This window comes from Larimichthys crocea, chromosome XX, assembly GCF_000972845.2.
Source record: "Larimichthys crocea isolate SSNF chromosome XX, L_crocea_2.0, whole genome shotgun sequence".
Classification (NCBI taxonomy): domain Eukaryota; kingdom Metazoa; phylum Chordata; class Actinopteri; family Sciaenidae; genus Larimichthys; species Larimichthys crocea.
The window spans coordinates 15,451,237-15,473,539 of record NC_040030.1 but is presented as its reverse complement, the minus strand read 5'-3'; the positions used below and the strand labels follow the sequence as shown (position 1 = coordinate 15,473,539).

Sequence of the window (22,303 nt, the reverse complement as noted above, 5' to 3'; positions counted from 1 at the left end):
TTCATTAATTTATTATTAGTTTTTTAATTATTTTTCATTAATTTATTATTTTTTTTTCTTTCCTTTTTTTGTTTTTATTCTTTTTCATTAATTTATTATTAGTTTTTTAATTATTTTTCATTAATTTATTATTTTTTTTTCTTTCCTTTTTTTGTTTTTATTCTTTTTCATTAATTTATTATTATTTTTATTATTTTTCTTTCCTTTATTTATTTATTTTTATTATTTTTCTTTCCTTTATTTTCTTATTTTTTAGTTATTTTTATTTCCTTTATTTTTTGTTTTTATTATTTTTATTAATTTATGCTAAAATGGGTATTTACGTGTGCGCATGCGTGTGTCTGTGGTCGCCCCTTGTCTCGCGATATCTCACGCGTGAACTCCGTCCCTCCAAACCAAAACAAAGAGGTGTAGTTTGGTGGAGCTGGTGGAGCTGATGGAGGATTTCTACATGAACTCAGGCCGTGTTTTCTTCTTTAACCTTCTGAGCGGATCCTCTGAGCGGGCGCACAGACTCGGGATGTGACCTGAGCAGGTAACGGAAGCTGCTTCATTCACTTTAGCTTAGCTGCCGTTAGCCGGAGAGCTAATTTAACAGAAGAAACAAAGAAAATCCTAAAAAGTCTGAAAGTCTGAGACAGGCTCAAAACACGGAGTGTGTTAAAAACACGGAGTGTGTCAAAAACACGAAGTGTGTAGTCTGTTAAAAACACTGAGTGTGTCAAAAACACTGAGTGTGTAAAAAACACGGAGTGTGTCAAAAACACTGAGTGTGTTAAAAAACACGGAGTGTGTCAAAAACACTGAGTGTTAAAAACACGGAGTGTGTTAAAAACACTGAGTGTTAAAAACACGGAGTGTGTTAAAAACACTGAGTGTTAAAAACACGGAGTGTGTCAAAACACTGAGTGTGTTAAAACACGGAGTGTGTCAAAAACACGGAGTGTGTCAAAAACACGGAGTGTGTTAAAACACGGAGTGTGTGAAAAACACGGAGTGTGTAGTGTGTTAAAAACACAGAGTGTGTCAAAACACTGAGTGTGTCAAAACACGGAGTGTGTCAAAAACACAGAGTGTGTCAAAAACATTGAGTGTGTCAAAAACACAGAGTGTGTTAAAAACACTGAGTGTGGTAAAAACACTGAGTGTGTCAAAAACACTTAGTGTGTTAAAAACACGGAGTGTGTTCACAGCTTTTTTCTTTTAACATCGATGAGAAGTCACAAACTGTCAGACCTGAAGAGGAAACCTGCTGTAGTTCAGTTTGACACAGACAGACAGAAGACACAGTCTGAGTGAAGGACTGTGTCTTCTGTCTTATCGAGTCTTCTTATTGTTGTATCGTGTCTTGTCTTGTCGAGTCCTTTTGTAATGTTTAACATATCATATGGTATTGTGTCTTGTCTTATCGTGTCTTGTCTTATCGTGTCATGTCTTATTGTGTCTTGTCTTATCGTGTCTTGTTTCGTCGTGTCTTATCTTGTCTTATCGTGTCTTGTTGTGTCTTGTCTTATCGTGTCTTATCTTGTCTTGTTGTGTCTTGTCTTATCGTGTCTTGTCGTGTCTTGTTGTGTCTTTTTTATTGTGTCTTGTTGTGTCTTGTCTTATCGTGTCTTGTTGTGTCTTGTCTTATCGTGTCTTGTCGTGTCTTGTTTTGTCTTGTCTAATCGTGTCTTGTTGTGTCTTGTCTTATCGTGTCTTATCGTGTCTTATCTTGTCTTGTCGTGTCTTGTCGTGTCTTGTCGTGTCTTGTTGTGTCTTGTCTTATCGTGTCTTGTTGTGTCTTGTCTTATCGTGTCTTATCGTGTCTTGTTGTGTCTTGTCTTATCGTGTCTTGTTGTGTCTTGTCTTATCGTGTCTTATCGTGTCTTGTTGTGTCTTGTCTTATCGTGTCTTGTTGTGTCTTGTCTTATCGTGTCTTGTCGTGTCTTGTTTTGTCTTGTCTTATCGTGTCTTGTTGTGTCTTGTCTTATCGTGTCTTATCGTGTCTTATCTTGTCTTGTCGTGTCTTGTCGTGTCTTGTCGTGTCTTGTTGTGTCTTGTCTTATCGTGTCTTGTTGTGTCTTGTCTTATCGTGTCTTATCGTGTCTTGTTGTGTCTTGTCTTATCGTGTCTTGTTGTGTCTTGTCTTATCGTGTCTTATCGTGTCTTGTTGTGTCTTGTCTTATCGTGTCTTGTCGTGTCTTGTTGTGTCTTTTTTATTGTGTCTTGTTGTGTCTTGTCTTATCGTGTCTTGTTGTGTCTTGTCTTATCGTGTCTTATCGTGTCTTGTTGTGTCTTGTCTTATCGTGTCTTGTTGTGTCTTGTCTTATCGTGTCTTATCGTGTCTTGTTGTGTCTTATCTTGTCTTGTCGTGTCTTGTCGTGTCTTGTCGTGTCTTGTTGTGTCTTGTCTTATCGTGTGTTGTTGTGTCTTGTCTTGTCTTGTCGTGCCTTGTCCTGTTGTATCTTATTTTATCTTAACATATCATGTTATCGTGTCTTACAGTGTCCTACCGTGTCCTACCGTGTCTTGTCGTGTCTTACCGTGTCTTGTCGTGTCTTATCGTGTCTTACCGTGTCTTGTCTTGTCTTCTCGTGCCTTGTCCTGTTGTATCTTATTTTAGCTTAACATATCATATGTTATCGTGTCTTGTCGTGTCTTGTCTTGTCTTATTGCGTTGTGTCTCGTCTTGTTGTATCTAAAAAGCAGTTTACAGCAGGGCTGTTGTCTGTGGTTCACACTGCATGATGGATGATCTTCATCATAAAGTTCATTTAATAACACACCATCATATGTCATATGACAGGAACCCTCCACAGGCGTTGTTCTTGTCCCATACCCATCTTGGATGGGTATCAGTCAGCGTGGAGGTCGGTGATGTAGCACAGACAGATGTCTGGATTAATCCCACGCTGTGTGTGTGATCGGATGTAACGGCTCTGCGTTGTTCACGAAATGTAGAAGGGAGTCTGCAAAAATTGTGTGACTGTGCTGTCCACAAACAGGACGTGGACTCATCAGTGATAGGAGATTTATTCAGCTGCGAGTCCGGAGGAGCTGATGCAGTTTGACTTGTTGTGTGAAGGAGTCCCCTGGTGTCACGAACACGACACTGCCCGGACAGTTATGAAACCAGCTGAGCTCTTCAAAGCACGTTTGTATGAGGTGACGATGAAGGAGCAGAGAAAAGAAGAAACTCACGTATCTACAGCTCAATCTATCCTCTGAGACTCATTTATTTAGCTCGACTTCAGGCTTGTTTATGGACAGTGAGAGAAAACCGACCCAGACAGTGTTACAGTGCAGACAGAGCCTGTTTGATGATGCGTTTAAGTGATGTTGGAAATCTCGCAATTATGTGTTTTTATGAAACCTCCGGAAAACACACGTGAGCATCAATTTAGGGGGAGGAAGGTGAATACACACACTCTTTAACAAAAACAAAAGATATTTTACTTTGTTATTGAACAGTATTAACATAATTTTACTGTAATATTGGGAAAAAGTTATACCGTATTCATTTATTTATACTGTAAAAACAACAGTTTTGTTTTTTTTGTTTTTTTGCATCGTATAAATGTCTGTAGATTTTACAGTAAAAAAATGCCAAAGCATGACAGTAAAAGACCGTAAAATATGCTGTGAAATATGAAATATATACAGAAAAAAAGTTTTATTTTAAAACCTTTTATTTATCCTACATTTTAAGGGAATTCATACAGAATAAAGTATTTTATATTAGAGACTATTACGGCGAAACACCGTAATATTTCATGGTAAACTCTTTATTTATACGGCATCAATGTTGGATATGGAATAAAACCCCAACCATAACTGTAAAATTAACAGTTTGTCTTTAACTATAATATTATTACGTATTTATTACAGTAAAATTCTGTTTTTGTATTGTTTAAATTTGTAGATTTTACAGTAAAAAAAAAAAATTGTCAAAGCATGACAGTAAAAGACCATAAAATATGTGAAGTATGATATAAGTTTTATTGTATACAGACAAAAGTTATATTTCAAAACCTTTATTTATACAGCATTATAAGGGAATTCATACCGAATAAAGTATTGTATATTAGAGACTGTTAATTATACGGTGAAACACCGTAATTTTGAAACCTTTATTTATATGGCATTAATGTGGTATTTTCATGTCAGTTATACGTCAAAACAATGTTGGATATGGAATAAAAGCCTCAACCATAACCGTAAAATCAACATATATATATATAAAACATCCTTTAACTATAATATTGTTACAGTAAAATTCTGTACACTGTAAAAACAACAGTTTTGTTTTTTTGTTTTGTTTTTTGCATCATATAAATGTCTGTAGATTTTACAGTGAAAAACTGCCAAAGCATGACAGTAAAAGACCGTAAAATATGCTGTGAAATATGAAATATATACAGAAAAAAGTTATATTTCAGAACCTTTATTTATACATAGCATTATAAGGGAATTCATACCGAATAAAGTATTTTATATTTGTAGATTTTACAGTAAAAGACCATAAAATATGTCATTTAGTATTTCTGTATACAGTATAACACAGTCGTATTTAAAAACTTTTATTTACGTGGCATTTTTAAGGAATATATATATAAACATCCTTTAACTATAATTTTGTTACAGTAAAATTCTGTACACTGTAAAAACAACTGTTTTGTTTTTTTGTTTTGTTTTTTGCTATCTCTAAATGTCTGTAGATTACAATGAAAAACTGCCAAACATGACAGTAAAAAATACCCTAAAATATGCTGTGAAATATGAATATATAAAGTTTATTGTATGCAGAAAAAAAGTTATATTTCAAAACCTTTATTTATACATAGCATTATTAGGGAATTCAGACCGAATGAAGTATTGTATATTGTAGATTTTACAGTGAAAGACCATAAAATATGTCATTTAGTATTTCTGTTACAGTTATAACACAGTCGTATTAAAAACTTTTATTTCGTGGCATTTTTAAGGAATATTATATATATAAACATCCTTTAACTATAATTTTGTCACAGTAATTCTGTATACTGTTTTTTGCATCATTAAAATGTCTGTAATTTACAGTGAAAAACGCCAAAGCATGACAGTAAAAGACCGTTAAATATGCTGTGAATATGAATATAACAGAAAAAAAGTTATATTTCAAAACTTTATTATACAGCATGATAGACTATTATAATTATATATATATGTAATTAGTTCTTATATATATATATATATAGACAGACATATAATAAAGTAGTACAGGAAAACAATATTTCATGATAAAACCTTTTATTTACATAAAATGTATTACGGTAAAATCATAATTTTACCGTAATATTTTTACATCTTCATTACGGTAGATTTTTTTTTTTTACAGTGTAGTTTGACGATGATGCTGCTAATAAGAGGGCTCTTGAACGCAACACGACCACACAACGGAGGGGAGCTTCCGGTAGTGTGCACGTGAAGGCAGCATCGCTCTGATTCGGTCCAGCACGCGGCCATTCACAGTTCACGGTCCCTCCGGTGACTCCCGGTGACTCGCCGGTGCGCCGCTCTTTGTGAGCTCCGGAGAGGGTCGGGGAGGTTGTAAGGAGGCGAAGGCGGGCTTGTGCGTCCAGGCAGCGGGTTGAAGTCCGGGTCGAGTCCGTGATGAAGTTGGAAAGTGATGAGCAGCGAGGATGCTGAAGCCGCCGGCAAGCCCGCTTTGTTCGGAGGAGCTCCGGGCTTTTGCGCCGCTGTCATCCCGCAGCTCATCCCCTGCTGCTTTGTCTTCACCTGGCCGTCTGAGAACGAGCGGTAAGGCGCACGTCCGCCCTCCAAACACCCCCGGTAATGTGATTAAAAGCTCTGCTGCTGTGCATCTCTGATGGGACTCTCTTGTGCACTGTTCCCCATTAAAACATGTTATATATATTTCTATATACCCACATATTCAGCACCCTTCTGCTGGATGTGAGCCCAGGCTGCTGCAGAGAGTCTTTGCCCGTGACTGTGTCAGTGTCAGCAGCCCCTAAATAATAGATGGGACCCTCACCACCCCCCCTTTAAAGCCTCTCACCTCCTGCTTTTAATAGACCGCCCAGGCCGCCCCTTGGGGTGCCGTGAACTTGTATTTAAGCTGCTTTTTGTGACCTTCCGCCCTCTTTCGTCCGTCCAGCTCTGCATGATTTGCATCGCCATGTGAAAGACGAGAGCCGCCGACTGAAACGTCGCCTCCGTTGTTTCCTTTGTTCCCTCTTCCTCCTGCCTCGCTCTGTCCACTGGGCTGTAAATGCTCAGCATGGAAGACCCGCTCTTGTTTTTCTGTTGCCCTATTTTCACAGATATATATAAAAAAAAACAACAACATGCATTCATGCTCTGCGTTCACAGTCATCTCTGAGCTCAGATCAGTTCATCGTGGCCTTCATCAGGGGGGGAGGTTGTCCTCAGACGTCTCACCTGAACCTGAAGGTAGACGTCTGTTCCTTTCCTCAGCTGCTGTGGTGACCCTTGTCTTCAAGGACGTTGCCGCTCTACAGTAAAGCAGAAGAACTCCTATCAGAGTAGAAGTTAATTAACACCTCGTTAATTGATCTGTTTTTATGTGTCGAGGTATATAATCAGAAAACCCGTGACCTTGACTATCGCGTAGGCGTCTGTGGTGATTCAAGGTGACACATACCGGCGATCGGTTCACCGGTCGCGACCGGCTTTGTCTGGGACAACCGGCCCAGACGGCTCAGCCAATTAGCCACTCAATCAGTCTGTTGGCCGTCGGGCGCGTTAAGATGTCAGCCGGTATCCGGGGAGGCTTCTCTCGTTACCAGCTCCCTGTGAAGCTGTGCCAAGGCTCGCCGGACACATCGACACATGGTGCGAGTTTCTCCCTCGGTCTCGAACAACTTGATTTTCTTTTTGCTGTTGTAGGAGTGTAAACCTCCGTGTCCATTAGAGACTGTTAATTTTACAGTAAAACATATTCATGTCATGTTTTTCATCATAAAAACATTTTAATATATGGAAAACAAATGCTGACGTAATATTTGAAATAGTTCTACTGTGCTATTACCGTAAAATGACGGAGAGGAATTTATACAGAATAAAGTATTTTCTATTTTGAGAGTGTTTATTATACAGTAAAACAGTATTCAGTGTCTTATTTTACGGTCGATTACTGTCACTGTTTGGCTGTTTTTCACTGTAAAATCTATAATTTAATCTAGTTTTAAAATACGGACTAAAACACCAACCGTATACGTGAAATCAGCAGCACTCGACGTCCTTTTGCTGTAATTATTAGAAAAAGTTTTACTGTATTTATTACGGTGAAACACAGAAACCTTTATTTATACAGTTATTTTATATTAGAGACTGTTAATTATACAATAAAACATATTCATGTCAGTTTTTCATCATAAAATCGTTTTAATATATGGAAAACAAATGCTGACATAATATTTGAAATAGTTCTACTGTGTTATTACCGTAAAATGACGGAGGGGAATTTATACAGAATAAAGTATTTTCTATTTTGAGAGTGTTTATTACACAGTAAAACAGTATTCAGTGTCTTATTTTACGGTCGATTACTGTCACTGTTTGGCTGTTTTTCACTGTAAAATTTATAATTTAATCTAATTTTAAAATACGGACTAAAACACCAACTGTATACGTGAAATCAGCAGCACTTGACGTCCTTTTGCTGTAATTATTATAAAAAGTTATACTGTATTTATTACGGTGAAACACAGAAACCTTTATTTATACAGTTATTTTATATTAGAGACTGTTAATTATACAGTAAAACATATTCATGTCAGTTTTTCATCATAAAATCTTTTCAATATATGGAAAACAAATGCTGACGTGATATTTGAAATAGTTCTACTGTGCTATTACCGTAAAATGACGGAGGGGAATTTATACAGAATAAAGTATTTTCTATTTTGAGAGTGTTAATTATACAGTAAAACAGTATTCACTGTCTTATTTTACGGTCGATTACTGTCACTGTTTGGCTGTTTTTCACTGTAAAATCTATAATTTGATCTAATTTTAAAATACGGACTAAAACACCAACCGTGTATGTGAAATCAGCAGCACTCGACGTCCTTTTGCTGTAATTATTAGAAAAAGTTTTACTGTATTTATTACGGTGAAACACAGAAACCTTTTATTTATACAGCATTTAAGGTGATTTATACAGAATCAGTTATTTTATATTAGACAGTATGATATTTAATTACATATTTTACCGTCATTTAACATTGAGTTCAGGTCTGTTTGTGTCATGTGATGAAGGTTCTTCATCCATTCGTCCGTCCTCGCTCTCATTCTCCTTCTCTCTGATTGGCTGAGCTGGCAGCAGACGCTCATCATCGTATTTCATAGCGGCTCCTCTCAGGAGAGCTCGGCTCGCTTCATTACCGCGACCTGGATGTGTGTTTTTTGTTTTTTTGTGCCTTTTTATAAGCTCGATGCTATCGATCACACACGCTGTCACACAGCTGCAGGAATGTCGTTTATCATCACACGACTGAATATTAATTATGTCAAAACCAAAACCTCTAAATCTGTTTTTTAGTCTGTGTTCTTCTTGAGTTTACCTCATATTTCAGGCTGAATCTGGTCCAGTATCTTTACTAATTAAACCACAAACTAAAAACTTCCTTTCACCTCATCGTCACATATTCACCAATAATTAATACATTTTCAGATTTGCAACATGCATATGCGGGACGTCACGTTCTCCCTCATCATCAAACCTGTCAATCAAAGCGTCCACGCTCTTAATCCTGCATAACTTTAAGCCTTAATATAACCTGAACAGGTGAGTTGTATATAAATTCACCCTCAGTACAGTTGTCATGAACGGGGAAATTAGCTACAGAGACCAAAACTGTTTTTGTACCAGGCTGTAAACATGTTTATTTCTGCTGTGAAGTTGGACATTTGGACATGGGGACTTATGGAGACTGACTCACTTCTGGAGCCAGCCTCAAGTGGAACTGCAAAAAGATATTCATGACAAATTTAAAAACCGCCACATGCTCCTGAAGTGTGTTCAAACTTTGTACATGTGTTAACGTACGGCGCCCGTGTGTTTAAGTCCTTGCTGAAGTGGAGGGCAGATACTCTAACAGCTCTCTCAGGGCTGCTTGTCTCGTCTCTGGAAACAGAAAACATTGAATTACAGCGAACCACTTCAGGAAGCGGCGCTCGCTCCGAGGCGAGGCGCAGCGCTTGTTACCCGTCAGTCAAGAGCTGAGTAAACGGTGGAAGACATTTTCTGTTTTTGTTGTTGTTGTCTCGTACCTGAGTGAGCCCCGCTCGCTCTGATTGCTTCACATGGATACACTTGCTAATGGATGCTGAGTGTGTGTGTGTGTGTGTGTGCTGCAGGCTGAGTTTGGTGGTTTGCTCTTGTTTCTGCAGCACTCAGCTCCTCTAAGGCTTCGCAGGATGACTGCAGACTTTTATTACGGGCCAGCTTCACTGTAGCGTGAAATCGTGCACATCAGTGCTTCGGTTTCTGCATGATCGGGAGCGTCGTCCCACTCAGACCGTATCGAACTTTGTGAGGTGTAACGGCGAACAAATAAAAGTGTCACAGAGTTTCTTCGTTTGTCGAAATTGTTTGGTTACGTAAGTCTAAATGTTGGTCGGGGTGAACCGGTTCTCCTTACGTAATGTCACGTAGGATTTGTTGTGATTTGTTGCCTCCGGTTTGAGAGTGTAATCCCACTGTGGTAAACGTGTTCAGCTGTACTCGAGTATTTGTTCTGATCACATTACTTCTGATCAAAAACGAGCGAGTCGACAACTTTGCTAACAGCCAAACATCAACAAGGTCAGCTTCAGCTTCCTCCGCCAACGTCCTCTTCGATCTCCTCTCCTCTGTCATAGAGGCTGCTGAGCCCGGTCACATTGCCCGCGCGCTTGCCCAGCTCCTGTTCTGGCACAACACAGCTGCCCAACAGCATTCCCTGAAAACCTCCTTTTCTTCTTCTTACCTGACAGGTGTTAGGAGCTCATGTCAGCTCAGTTTGTTAGCAAATATGATCCAGTTTCACCAGCATCAGTGGAATAGTTGGTGGAGTGTGTGAAACGTGCAAAGTTGCGAGGGAAGAGTGGACTTGTTTCTTCATCAGGTCTTGACTGTTTGCATCGTCTGTCTGTCTGGGACACGACGGGAGAAACGAACAGAGATTTTACCCGCCCTGCTTCCAACCCCGACATAAATCACGTAAGGAGCCGTTTATTGCAGAACAGCGAGGAATCGTTGCTGCCTCAGCAAGAGTGTCGAGTGTGAAATGATGTTTCAGTCCGAGTTTCGTCTTCATCGCTGACTCGTCTTCTTCCTAAAGTTTTCTGTGGATTTGTAACTTTGTTTATAACTTTGTGTGTTTGTGCTCTCCTCAGCGACCGACAGTGTGGTTTGTCAGTTCTGGACTGCGACCAGCAGCAGCAGCAGCAGCAGCGGGTCAACGCCATGAGTCTGTACAGTGCTGGTAACGGGGCCGGTGCCAGCAGCAGCAGCAGCAGCAGTAGTAGCAGTAGCGGTGGCGGCGACGGTGCCGTTGGAGGCACGAGAGACCGAGGAGGAGCAGAACATTACCGGGAGCAACGGCGGCGCTCCAGCGACCGATCCCGTGACTCCTCTCACGAGCGAGGGGAGAGTCAGCTGACGCCGTGCATCAGGAATGTGACGTCACCCACTCGGCAGCACGGTGAGGACAAAAGACAGACGACACTAACAGCTAAAAGTCAGAGTGTGGCTGCTTCACTTGTGTTCTCCTCTTTCCCACAGACCGTGAACGCAGCGACAGAGGCTCGTCCTCCAGGTCCTCCAGTCCGCGTCCCCCGAGGGTTTCCCTTCCCTATTCCCACATCGGAGGCGCCCTGATCGGGGGACACGTACCTCGGGCTCTGGGTCCTCCCGGAGTGGACCACCACTCCAAGCCGCTCGGCTCAGGACTGTGTGACATGATCTACGTGTACGACCTCAGCAGCAAAGAGGGGCACCGCAGTGGACTGAGACTGGGAGAACGAGTGACGCTCATCGTGGATAATACAAGATTCGTGGTGGACCCCGCCATCTTCACAGCTCAACCCAACACCATGCTGGGCAGGTAGGTCAGAGTAAATGTTTGTGGAGGCGTTGGATTATAGGGGTAAAATGATAAACTCTTTAAAGCAACATCACGGAGAAATTTGTATTTTTGCGATTTGTACAGCTGTACCCGCGTCCTCTTCGCTCTCTTCTCCTCTGCCATTATGTCCGTAGAGGCTGCTGAGCCCGGTACAGCTCCGGTTCTGGAACAACACCCATTCCTTGTCAGCATTTCCTGAAAAACTCCTTTTCTTCCCGGTGCTCTGCCCGGCTAACTATCCGAGCCTAACAGCAGCTACAGTTTGCAAAACATAATATAAAACATGAAGCTGAGATTTTTTTTACTTTTAGTTCAGAATATTCAGTGAGACATGAAATCACGTTATTTTATTATTATTATTATTTTTATTATTATTTTCTTTACTGAAGAGAATTGATGTTTGTTTGTTTTTCCTCTTCACCTTTCACTCTGCCCGCCATCTGCCGTCTGAAAAAAACGTTGCGTACTGTATTTTCCATCCTTGCTTTGTGCCGCGTCATCCTTTCATGTCGCAGATCATTCAAGCAGACGTCTTCGTTAAATGTGACCTCGCCTCGCCGCTCGTCGGAGGCTGCCGGCGTCGCCTAACAATAAAACAACAGATGGAGTTTGTACACAAACGTGTGGATGGTAGTTCTGATTCGTCTTTTAAAGTTGGATCAGGCCGTGAAACAAACTTCATCAACCGTCTGTTTTGTTTTCAGGATGTTTGGCTCCGGGCGGGACAACAACTTCACGCGACCCAACGAGAAAGGAGAGTTCGAGGTGGCCGACGGCATCAGCTCCACCGTCTTCAGAGCGATCCTGGTGAGTTCAGGTCTTCGTCACTGAATCACATCAGCTCCATCTTTTTATCCTCTCTCCTCCCTCCTCCCTCTTCTCTCTTCTCTCCTCTCTCCTCAGCTCAGTGAGTTCAGAAATATCTCTCTATGTTTTATTCACGTCTCTCCGTCCTTCCATTTATATCGCACACTTTGTTTCTCTGCTGCTGTTCTCTTTCTGCCCGTCGTCTTGTCCGTCGGTCCGTCATCAGTTCTTTGTCTTCTGACAGCAGTTTTCAGCTCAGTCTCCCATGATGCTTTGCATCACTGAAGGTTTTTGGCACCGTGTGCTTTGTTTTTGTCACATCCTAACCTTTCTTTTGTTTCTGGTAGGGATGGGTGATATGGGCTGAAAGATTTATCCCGATAATTTCTGGTATTTATTACAGTAACACCCATTCAGCCTAATCTATAAAGACTATAAATCTATTACCAAAATAATAATAAAGGCTACGGGGAGCTGGTGGTGTGGGTGTGTCTATACCTGCTGAATGTAACCGCTGTGAAACAATCAGGAAATTACTTTTTATTTAGCTGATTTACAGTTTTATCGAGGCCGGCGCTCGCTCTCTGGTATTGTTCTCTCTCTCTCGCTGTCTAATCATCGGACACAAATCAAATTAAACTCCTTCGTGTCATTATATTTTGCAGCGTAAATTGCGAGTCGGACTCAGATTTTGAAGCTGGCACATGAAATAAACAAAGTGAGAACACACACAGGTAGATGATCAGAGTTTAGATATTCTCTGCTTCATTTCAGAGACATTTCAGGCTGTCTGTGGAGATTCGACCGATGTGAGTGTCTGATTGGCGGCTGGAGCGTGAGGAAAGAGCTCCTCGCTGTGAGGAAAGAGCTCCTCACTGTGAGGAAAGAGCTCCTCGCTGCAAGGAAAGAGCTCCTCGCTGTGAGAAAAGAGCTCCTCTCTGCGAGGAAAGAGCTCCTCTCTGCGAGGAAAGAGCTCCTCTCTGCGAGGAAAGAGCTCCTCGCTGCGAGAAAAGAGCTCCTCGCTGCAAGGAAAGAGCTCCTCGCTGCCCGGCATATCTGCTCCGCCTTCTTCTGGCATGTTTGTCAATATGCGTGTTGGGCTGCGAGTGTGTCGCGCACATACACGCGTCATCAATGGGAATTTATGGGTTTTTATCGTGGCATGACATATTCTTACCGTGGGGAATGTTTTTGACGATATTTCGTAAACGACGACACATCGCACATCCCTAGTTTCTGGTATCTATATCCTCTTCGTATGGCTGGAAATGAGTTTAATTTGACAGTGTGTGTTTCGACGGTTTAACGTAAACAAAGCGAAGAACTGCGCGATGTGTCATTTTTAGTGACATCTAGCGGTGAGATTGTAGGAGAAGCTACGGTGGCCTTCATGTGCCAAAAGGGGTCATCTTCACGACCGCAGGTAAGAGGACCCGCTCCATATGTAGATATATAAGATTAATTAAGGTAATAAAAACATAACGATTCATTTTTTTTTAGTGATGCATGATATGAAAAATTTCTACTGATACCAATAACTTCATATTTCAACCCGAAAGTGAACAGCGTGACGTGCATGCCCAAGACAGACAATCAGCGTCTGACAGGAAACACCAATCCTAACATGTAGCATACCAAAATAACGGGGAGAAACTCGGCTAAAAGCTCTACCAAGCACTGCCGCCCAAACGAAACACAGTTCAATCCCCAAGTAATTATCTGGGCATGTAACAAAAACACGAAAACAGCGCATGACCACTTCAGCGCTTCTGCTAATTTCACCACTTGAACCAAACCACACAAACGTCGCGTGAAAGCAGAGACTCCGCTGATTACAAAGATATGTGTCTCACTGTGCGATGAAAACTCGGCAAGTAGAGTAGCAAAAAAAAAATCCACAAAACGGTATAAAGTATGTCTTATCTTTGCTGTTTCGTGGTCAAAAGTTCTAAAAAACGCTGCTAATGTCTTTGCTTTAGTTTGAATCAATCACGAAGGGGCTTCTTGGTACGATATACAACCTTTGGGTTTACTTCTCCTGACTCTGACTGGTCGATAGGTGTCAATAATCCACACTCTGTGCTGTTTTAGCCTTGCAATGCTGTTGTTATCTTCTGCCACTATGAAGAACGGCCACACTGGTGAAGACATTAGTCTGGCAGAGACGGGGCCAGGCTTGGGTCCTGCCAATAAGGCGCGATAACTTTTGGGGCTACTCGGCCTGCAAACCATTTCTCCAATTTCATTAATTTATCGGATCTTTTTATCGGTCTGATAAATATCGTGCATCCATCATTTTTTTTAAGGGGGTTATATGTCTCTGAAAACACAGTTATGCATGTTATATTCTATTTAATGAATCAGGGTGTTTTTCTGTTTTATTTTATTTCTGAAAATCATCTTGCGACCCTCCTGAGGGGTCCAGTGTGATAGATCACCTGAAAAGCTTTTCAGCAGGACGCGATGAGCATTCACAGCACAGCATGTTTCTGTCATCGCTTCATCGCCAGGCTGCTCGTTAGTCTGCACGCTAATTAATAACAGGCAGGCAGGTCATCGACTGTGAACACAGGTCGTTGTTTTTTTTGTCATTGTTGAGTCAGCGACACAAAATGTTCCTGATGAGTCGATTAAAAATAAAAAAAAACTCTCTGGGTCACCTCGACTCTTTGTTCAGCTTACTGTGTGTGTGTGTGTGTGTGTGTGTGTGTGTGTGTGTGTTAGCTAAAAGGAGGTGAGGACGGGAGCCGAGCGCTGCCTTGTTGTCTCCGTCGTCTCCTTGGCGACGGCAGCAGCCACCGTCCCGTTTGACACACGGCGTCAGCCGGGAGGGGAAAAAGTGACGTGGTTAGCTTTCACTGATCGCTTTGAGCTCTCCACCCTCCTCCTCCTCCTTCTCCTCCTCCTCCTCCTCCTCCTCCTCTCTGTGTGACGTCCGCTGGATTTCACTTTCATCACCACTCGCTCGCCCTCCATCCCTCCTCCTCCCCCTCCTCCTCATCCATCTCTCTGCCTCTCCGCCGCTCGTGTTACGAGTGAAGCAGCATCAATAATGGCGTCTTGTTTTCTCTCCCACACTTGTGTGTGATGTTTTTTCGTGTGTGTGTGTGTGTGTGTGCTGAAAATGGCAGGATTACTACAAGTCGGGGATAATCCGCTGCCCTGACGGCGTCTCCATTCCCGAGCTGAGGGAGGCATGTGACTACCTCTGCATCTCCTTCAACTACAGCACCATCAAGTGCAGAGACCTCAGTGAGTACACAAACACACACACACAAACACAAACACACACACACGCTGCTTTTGTTTGGTGTGTCAGCTGCAAGCTGACGTAGCTGCCGGCCTTTTGGTGAGTCTGTTTGTTATCGTCACGAGTAAAAACGGTGCCGCTGACGAGCTCGTCTTTGTTAAGATAAGTCGGTGATTGAAGCGCGGGACAGGTAGGCACAGTAAAGACGTGATTCAGGCTGCGATATTGCTGTTATTGTGTGTGTGTGTGTGTGTGTGTGTGTGTGTGTGTGTGTGTGTCGGGCTGTAAGTAGGTCATGATCAGCTGTGAGATTGAATCCTTGTTATGTAAGCGCAGCCGAGCCGAGCAGGTCTCACTCTGTGTGCCAACAGGAAGTGGTTTTCTCGGTAGCGGCTGCTTTTATTAGCGCCGTTCAATTAAGTCTGTCGTCTCGACGGAGTCACGAGTGAACCGACTTTCTTTGTTTGTGTGAGAGCAGCAGGTTGTATTGAGGTCATGAGTGCTGCAGCGCTGCACGAACATCATCAACTGTCCAGAAGGAGACGGTGTTTACATCCTGACCAATGAGTGTGGCTCACTGACGCCTGATTGGTCAAACAAGTCACCCACCTGTCAGTCAAAGCGTCCACACTCTTAATCCTGCATAACTTTAAGCCTTAATATAATGTGAACAGGTGAGTTGTATATAAATTCACCCTCAGTACAGTTGTCATGAACGGGGAAATTAGCTACAGAGACCAAAACTGTTTTTTGTACCAGGCTGTAAACATGTTTATTTCTGCTGTGAAGTTGGACATTTGGACATGGGGACTTATGGAGACTGACTCACTTCTTGAGCCAGACTCAAGTGGACGTTAGAGGAACTGCAGTTTTTTTGGTTTCACTTCACAGCCATGGACACTTGTAGCTGAGATTTTATTAGTTTATGACAGTTAAGTGAGTTAAATAAATAAATAATCATAATAATATTAACATAAGCCCCGCCCCCTTAAGATCGACAGGTAGGTAGCTTGAGAAACCTGTGGTTGTCGTCACGGATACGCCGTCCATTCTTTACTGTCAGTGGTTTGCATGTTTATTTGGCAGCGTTGCTGCGGTAACGTCACCTGTCGATCAGCTGAACAGCGTGAAAGCATCGGCAGGTCACATGACTCATCACATCTTTATGAAGGAGAAAGAACAAAACAAGAAAGTCTCCTGGTTTAGACGCTCAGGACTAGGGCTGCAAAATTCCTGGAATTTAGGAAAGTAGGAAACTTTCCATGGGAATAAACTGGGAATTCACGAAACTGAAGGTTGGTCCTTTAACAGTGATCATAAATATATTGATCTTGACTAAAACAACCAGATTTCATGCAGGTACACTTGAAGATCTGCTCTTGCACATAGCACACTGCTTACTGCAAGGCTACTGAGGCCACGCCCCCTAACTGCACAGGTGATTTCTGTACCTGGACCACACTTTAGAGCCCAAAGCACACAGAGACTCTGTGCGTCTTCGTCTTACAAAACAGTAAGGACTAGTTGTTGTTGTCGCTGGTGGAGGAGAGTAAACCGTGTTTCCCTCTTCGTCCCTCCTCAGGCGCCCTCATGCACGAGCTGTCCAACGACGGTGCCCGGCGTCAGTTCGAGTGTTACCTGGAGGAGATGGTGCTGCCGCTGATGGTGGCGAGCGCTCAGAGCGGAGAGCGGGAGTGTCACGTGGTGGTGCTGACCGACGACGACGTGGTGGACTGGGACGAGGAGTATCCTCCACAGATGGGAGAGGAGTACTCGCAGAGTAAGACACCGTCCGATTGCTGGAAACTACAATGACCAGAAAAAGATCTTGACCGCAAAAATCAGATGTCACCAGCGTCAGGTGAGTCGTCAAAGATCCCGCCGTGGATTCACTCGTTTCTCTTTTTTTTCCCTCTCCACAGTCATCTACAGCACCAAGCTGTACCGCTTCTTCAAGTACATCGAGAACAGAGACGTGGCCAAGTCCGTGCTGAAGGACAGAGGACTGAAAAAGATCCGACTGGGGATAGAAGGTACGTTCATCTTCATCTTCTGTACCTGCTCATCCTCATCAGGGTCTCAGGCGAGAGGCAGGGTACACCCTGGACAAGTGCAACAATCTGATCACGTTCTGTTCTCTCCAGGCTACCCGACCTATAAGGAGAAGGTGAAGAGGCGTCCTGGAGGTCGTCCGGAGGTCATCTACAACTACGTCCAGCGTCCCTTCATCCGCATGTCCTGGGAGAAAGAGGAAGGGAAGAGCCGCCACGTGGACTTCCAATGTGTCAAGTCCAAGTCCATCACCAACCTGGCCGCGGCCGCCGCAGACATCCCCCAGGACCAGCTGGTGGTCATGCAACCTCCGGGGCCGCAGGTGGATGAGCTGGACACTCTGCCGCAGCCGGCAGGTGCCAACGACCCCTACCAGCCGCCGCCACCGCCGCTCGGGCCGGGGCTGGAGAACAACGCGGGCCCTCAGCTAGCGCAAGGTTACGAGGGCCCGAGCCAGCAGGTTCAGGACAGTCCGAGCCAGGCGGCGCACAGCCTGGCCCACGGCAACAACCAGCAGCAGCAGCAGCACGGCGGCAGCCACACTCAGGCCTCTTACCACTACGAGCCGGACCTCTCAAGTGACCACTTGTGATCGGATCTCACCCCCCTCCACCCCGTCACTTGATATGCAAATGAACACAAACATCATTCTCATTTGCAAAGACAGAATGCTTCGTTGTTTTTTACCGGCAGCTCAACAGAAGTCGCCGCCACACCGGGACAAACGGTGTGACGCGATAAAGTTCACAGAAAGGCCGCACAGAGTTTCGTCACTCAACAACTAAAAAAAAAAATGCACGATTTTATTAAGGCACGGTGAACCAAGCGGGAATCAGACGGCGTGTTTCGTGCGTTCTTGCGGGATGTCAGTTGAGTGGGCGGTCCTTCTACAAAGGACCACGACGAGCGGTTTGAGTGATCTGATCACGACGTGCCTCGGCGGTCGTTAGTACAACCCCGATTCCAAAAATCTTTTTTCAAGACGAGATGTTTAATGTTCAAACTGATGAACTAGAAATCTGTATTTATCTGTGGTAAACACGGACAGCTGATCACGTGTATTTGTTCTGATTACAGTGACGTTAACTGATCCATGATACTAATTCACGTATTGTCCAGCTCCTGTTCTAGCACGACACTGGCTCCGGGCCTGTAAACCTCCTCTTCATCTCCTGTGGTACAACACTAACACTCCCTCGGTGCTCTGAGCTCACAAACAAACTGAGCTAACAGCAGCTACAGTTTACTTCACTGTCCATCAGGAAACTCTGTAAATCAGAGACTTTTTTTGGACTCGGGGTTGTATTTGTGATCGATCACTCTCGTTGATGGCGAACTTCACAGTCCGTCCACAAACTGTAGTTCGAAGCACAGAAACCTGAAGCACACATACAGATCAACCCTCTCAGCAGAAATCAAAGCACTCCTCCTCCTCCTGCTCCTCCTTCACCTCCTCTTTCTCCTCCTGAGTGGCGAAACACCACTTTGCCTTCAGTTGCACCTCCGAACGAACAGGAACTATTTCAGCAGCCAAAACGATGGATGACGCTCATCATCAGCTCTTTGTTTTTTAATTTAATGTGACCAAAGGAGAGTTCATCTGTACGCATGTGCTGTATTACATTATAAAGAACTGTGTGTGTGTGTGTGGGATACTGTACCTCACTGGGAAAGTGGATTTCAGTGCCTCTTCATCATTTTATTTGCTTGTTTCTTTAAGTTGTCTGTGATGTTTCCTGGCGCATGTGAAGGCCTTCGTTAAAGGTTTATGTTGTTTGTTTTTTTTAAAGAAAATGTTCCTTCTGTTCTTTAAAGGTCCGGTGTGTGAGATTTAGGAGGATTTATTGGCTAAATATGGAAAAATACTCGTCATAAGTTTGATTTTGTTACCATAGAAATGGACTTTATTCCACAGACGTAGCGGGTCCTCTTCTACGGAGTCCGCCGCGTTTTCTACAGTAGCCCAGAACGGACAAACCAAACACAGGCTCATGGTTTTTCACGAGTTTCGTACCCGCTTTAGGTTCTCCCACTAGCTTGCAAGAGGTGAGGGGTGTTCATTTGGTTGCAATCTGCAAGTTTGCTGAATGTCACACACCGGACCTTTAAACAGTCGGTTTGGTTCCCTGGTTTACGTCGAGTCGTTGTTTTCACTCGTTCGGCTGAGCTGCACAGGTTCATCGTGGCCACCGCTGCCACTGCTGCTGCGAGCACACACGATGTCAGAAGAGATGTTGAACACAATGTTTTGTTTTTGTTTTTTAATAAATGATATTCACAAAAATTTGTCCTCTCCAGCGCTTCCCTACAGTACTTTGATCCAGTTCATACAGGCCGAGTAATCTGATTGGACAAGAGTCCTTCCAGGAGTGTCGATATAGAGAATAACGGCACTGAGACCTTTAACTACATGCATCACTCCACTTTACAGCTGTTCTAATATTAACGTTACATTAACGTTCTTTATCTGAGACTGTAACAAAGATGAACGTGTGTCTCCGAGTAGTTAAAAAACATTTACTGCTGTTAGATCAACACAAACATTTTTTGATGTTTGTTCATCATTCGAGGTTGATAACCACTCAGAGCTCTGCTGCTCTTCTTAACCACAGTCTAAAAAAACACTTCCCGTTCAATTCTCTGAAAAAGGACAGCAAAAATAGAAGAGGCTGCTGCAGCAGCAACATGTTGCACCGTGGACATCAAGAGTCAAAGTGTGGTGGACGAGGAGTTTGACTCTTCACCTGTGTGTTCATGTGTGCTGTCAAACATCACCATGGCTCCTGTCTGTTTCTAACAAACTCTATCTAAAGGAAACAAGCTGCGTTCATGCAAACATTTATCTGAACCAACAATCTTCACACAGACAACTTTTTTTCTTCACCGTGAGAAAACGTCACAAACAGACGGTGGGACTGTCCACAGTGTGGACTTGAGTCGCTGTGAGGAAGTAGATTCATCTTTTCATCATTTAACTCCCAGCAGCTTCCAGACTGTGACAGTTAACAGCCGAGAAGAGACAGAAGACGGACTGAAGCACGATGGTTGAATTCTGGATTCAAATGTCTTCATTTCTGATTCTGCTGCTTCACTTTACAGGTAAGATGCATTTATAACAAATATAGAAATACCAGAAATGTGAGAGAACAAACTAAAATGATCCTCAGACTAAATCTTCACAGAAAAGTCAGATTCAGATTTGATCTTTTTTTTTTTTCCCTTTCTCATTGTTTCAGCAGCAGTGACTGGAAAATCTGTTGTTGTCAGAGTTGGAGATGAAGTCACTTTGTCTTGTGGAAATGTGATTGGTAATCAGGACAAATGTGAGCGTACTGACTGGGTCTTCAATGCTCCAGGAAGCAGAGAAACAGTAGAGCTGATTAAAAATGGGCAGATTGGTGAAGAAGCCAAATCTAAATCAGACAGACTGAGTGTTACACAGAACTGTTCTCTGGTTATAAAGAACGTCACAGATGAAGATGTTGGTCTCTACATTTGCACACAGTTTGAATCAGGACGTGAAGACAGTTTGGTTGCTCTGTACCCTGTTACCAGTGAGTATTTCCATCATCATGTTTTCAGCTCAAACTGTGAAACATCCCAATAATTCTGATCATAGTGATGAAGTGAATTTTACTCTTTTCACCAGTGACTGAACACGAGAACAATGATGAGGTGACGTTGTCCTGCTCTATGCAATGGTGTTATCACAGAGTGGAGTGGCTGTATGAGGGTAAAGTTAAAGACAAGGAGACATCACAGCATAGGTGCTCAGTTAATTTGACCTATAAGAAGCAGGAGTCAAAGAAGTACAAGTCACTTAACTGTGAAGTGAAGGATCTTACCACTGGACGAGTGCAGCAGTTTCCCTTCAGCCGTCAGACCTCAGGTGAGAAACCAGGTGAGCTCATGATGAGCTGTTTAAAGTCACTTCATCCTGATGGAACAAACTATATTTGATGATTTGTTTGATGTTTGAAGTCAGAAGATGACATCATTCTTTCTCATTTATAGAAATTAGGTCATTTCTTCATTCAACAGTTTGTTTGTTTACATGTCTTTTTATTGGGTTTCTGGTTTTAATGCAATAATTGACAGGATAAGTCTATTCAGGGTTTTTGGATTTTTCAGGTGATGCAACAACAACGATGGCAGCAACAACGATGGCAGCAACAACGATGGAGGCAGCAACAACGATGGTGGCAACATCACAAGAAGGTGAGAAACAAAGCAGCTTCTTCATCTGTATTCAACATGAAACAAATCTCAGAGTTTGAATGTAATTTATACACATACATAAACACTGTCGATGGAGTTAAAGATGTAGTTGCATGGTCGCGGTGCTGATCTTGGATGTTTTAACATGGGGGCTTATGGAGAGTGACTCGTTTTGAAGCCAGTCTCAAGTGGACGTTTGAGGAACTGCAGTTTTTGGGACTTTTTACAGCCTCTTGTGCTAAACACACGTTTTGTGCTTCTGGTTTTTGATCATAACTTTCTTGACTGACGTTATTTTTCTGACCCACAGCTCGTGCAGATTGTTCTGTTCTGGACTACATCATGTTGGTCATGCGTGTGGCTGAACTCCTCCTAATTACTGTGATCACTGTTCTTCTCATCAGAGCTCGAGGTGAGAAAATTCAGAGCAACATTTGTTCAGACTGATGAACACAAACTGTAAGTTTAGAGCTGAAATGTTACTCTGTGCTTTATTTTCCAGGGAACCAGAGACCACCTGAAGACAACACGGTGAGTTCAAAACTAGAACTGAAGTGAACCCATGTGTAAAATTCAAACTGTGAATGAACCATCAGGGACTGTAAGTCAGTGTCAACCTTGTCTCAGAGACATTATATTTGTATATTTCTACGTCGTGGTGACAAACATGATCACTGTTTGAACTATGTTCGTGTTCCTCTGAGTGAATCAAACATCACATTTATGTAACGTGCTCGAGTATCAAGGAGGCTGTGAGGGGTGGAACATACATATATATGTAATCTATTTGATTTTAAGGGTGATAACCGCTCAGAGCTCTGCTGCTCTTCTTAACCACAGTCTAAAAAAACACTTC

General features: G+C 42.8%; 2 protein-coding genes across 4 annotated transcripts in view; both read left to right on the top strand.

Moving 5' to 3' along the window:
- The first annotated feature begins 356 nt into the window (after positions 1-356).
- LOC104933791 (BTB/POZ domain-containing protein 10) lies at positions 357-19,513 on the top strand. Of its 2 annotated transcripts, XM_019261353.2 has the most exons (9): positions 357-535; positions 5,360-5,781; positions 10,390-10,697; positions 10,778-11,099; positions 11,825-11,927; positions 15,059-15,179; positions 16,760-16,957; positions 17,100-17,210; positions 17,322-19,513. In XM_019261353.2, exons 2-9 carry the CDS (start codon positions 5,651-5,653, stop codon positions 17,819-17,821), a joined length of 1,794 nt encoding a protein of 597 aa, XP_019116898.2. In that variant the 5' UTR covers positions 357-535; positions 5,360-5,650; the 3' UTR covers positions 17,822-19,513. The 2 variants fall into 2 exon arrangements, with proteins under 2 accessions (XP_019116898.2, XP_019116900.2); XM_019261355.2 differs by lacking the exon at positions 5,360-5,781 and having other exon boundaries at positions 358-535.
- Positions 19,514-20,212: 699 nt separating this feature from the next.
- The window catches only part of LOC109137507 (uncharacterized), a 17,710-nt gene continuing 15,619 nt past the window's right edge, over positions 20,213-22,303 (top strand). Inside the window, exons 1-6 of one of the 2 annotated variants that reach the window (XM_027272208.1) lie at positions 20,213-20,328; positions 20,466-20,783; positions 20,879-21,118; positions 21,361-21,447; positions 21,758-21,859; positions 21,950-21,978. In XM_027272208.1, the coding sequence (XP_027128009.1) occupies positions 20,271-20,328; positions 20,466-20,783; positions 20,879-21,118; positions 21,361-21,447; positions 21,758-21,859; positions 21,950-21,978 (834 nt within the window). In that variant the 5' untranslated portion in view covers positions 20,213-20,270. The remainder of the gene's footprint in view (positions 20,329-20,465; positions 20,784-20,878; positions 21,119-21,360; positions 21,448-21,757; positions 21,860-21,949; positions 21,979-22,303) is intronic. The other variant, XM_027272207.1, reaches the window with a different exon arrangement.

What these genes read in the sequence shown, in the direction of transcription:
- LOC104933791 (XM_019261353.2), top strand. Translation starts at nt 5,651, where the DNA reads ATGAGCAGCGAGGATGCTGAAGCCGCCGGCAAGCCCGCTTTGTTCGGA. An exon ending in CATCAAGTGCAGAGACCTCA is followed by an intron (nt 15,180 to 16,759) that starts GTGAGTACACAA and finishes GTCCCTCCTCAG; the next exon opens with GCGCCCTCATGCACGAGCTG. An exon ending in GGGAGAGGAGTACTCGCAGA is followed by an intron (nt 16,958 to 17,099) that starts GTAAGACACCGT and finishes CCCTCTCCACAG; the next exon opens with TCATCTACAGCACCAAGCTG.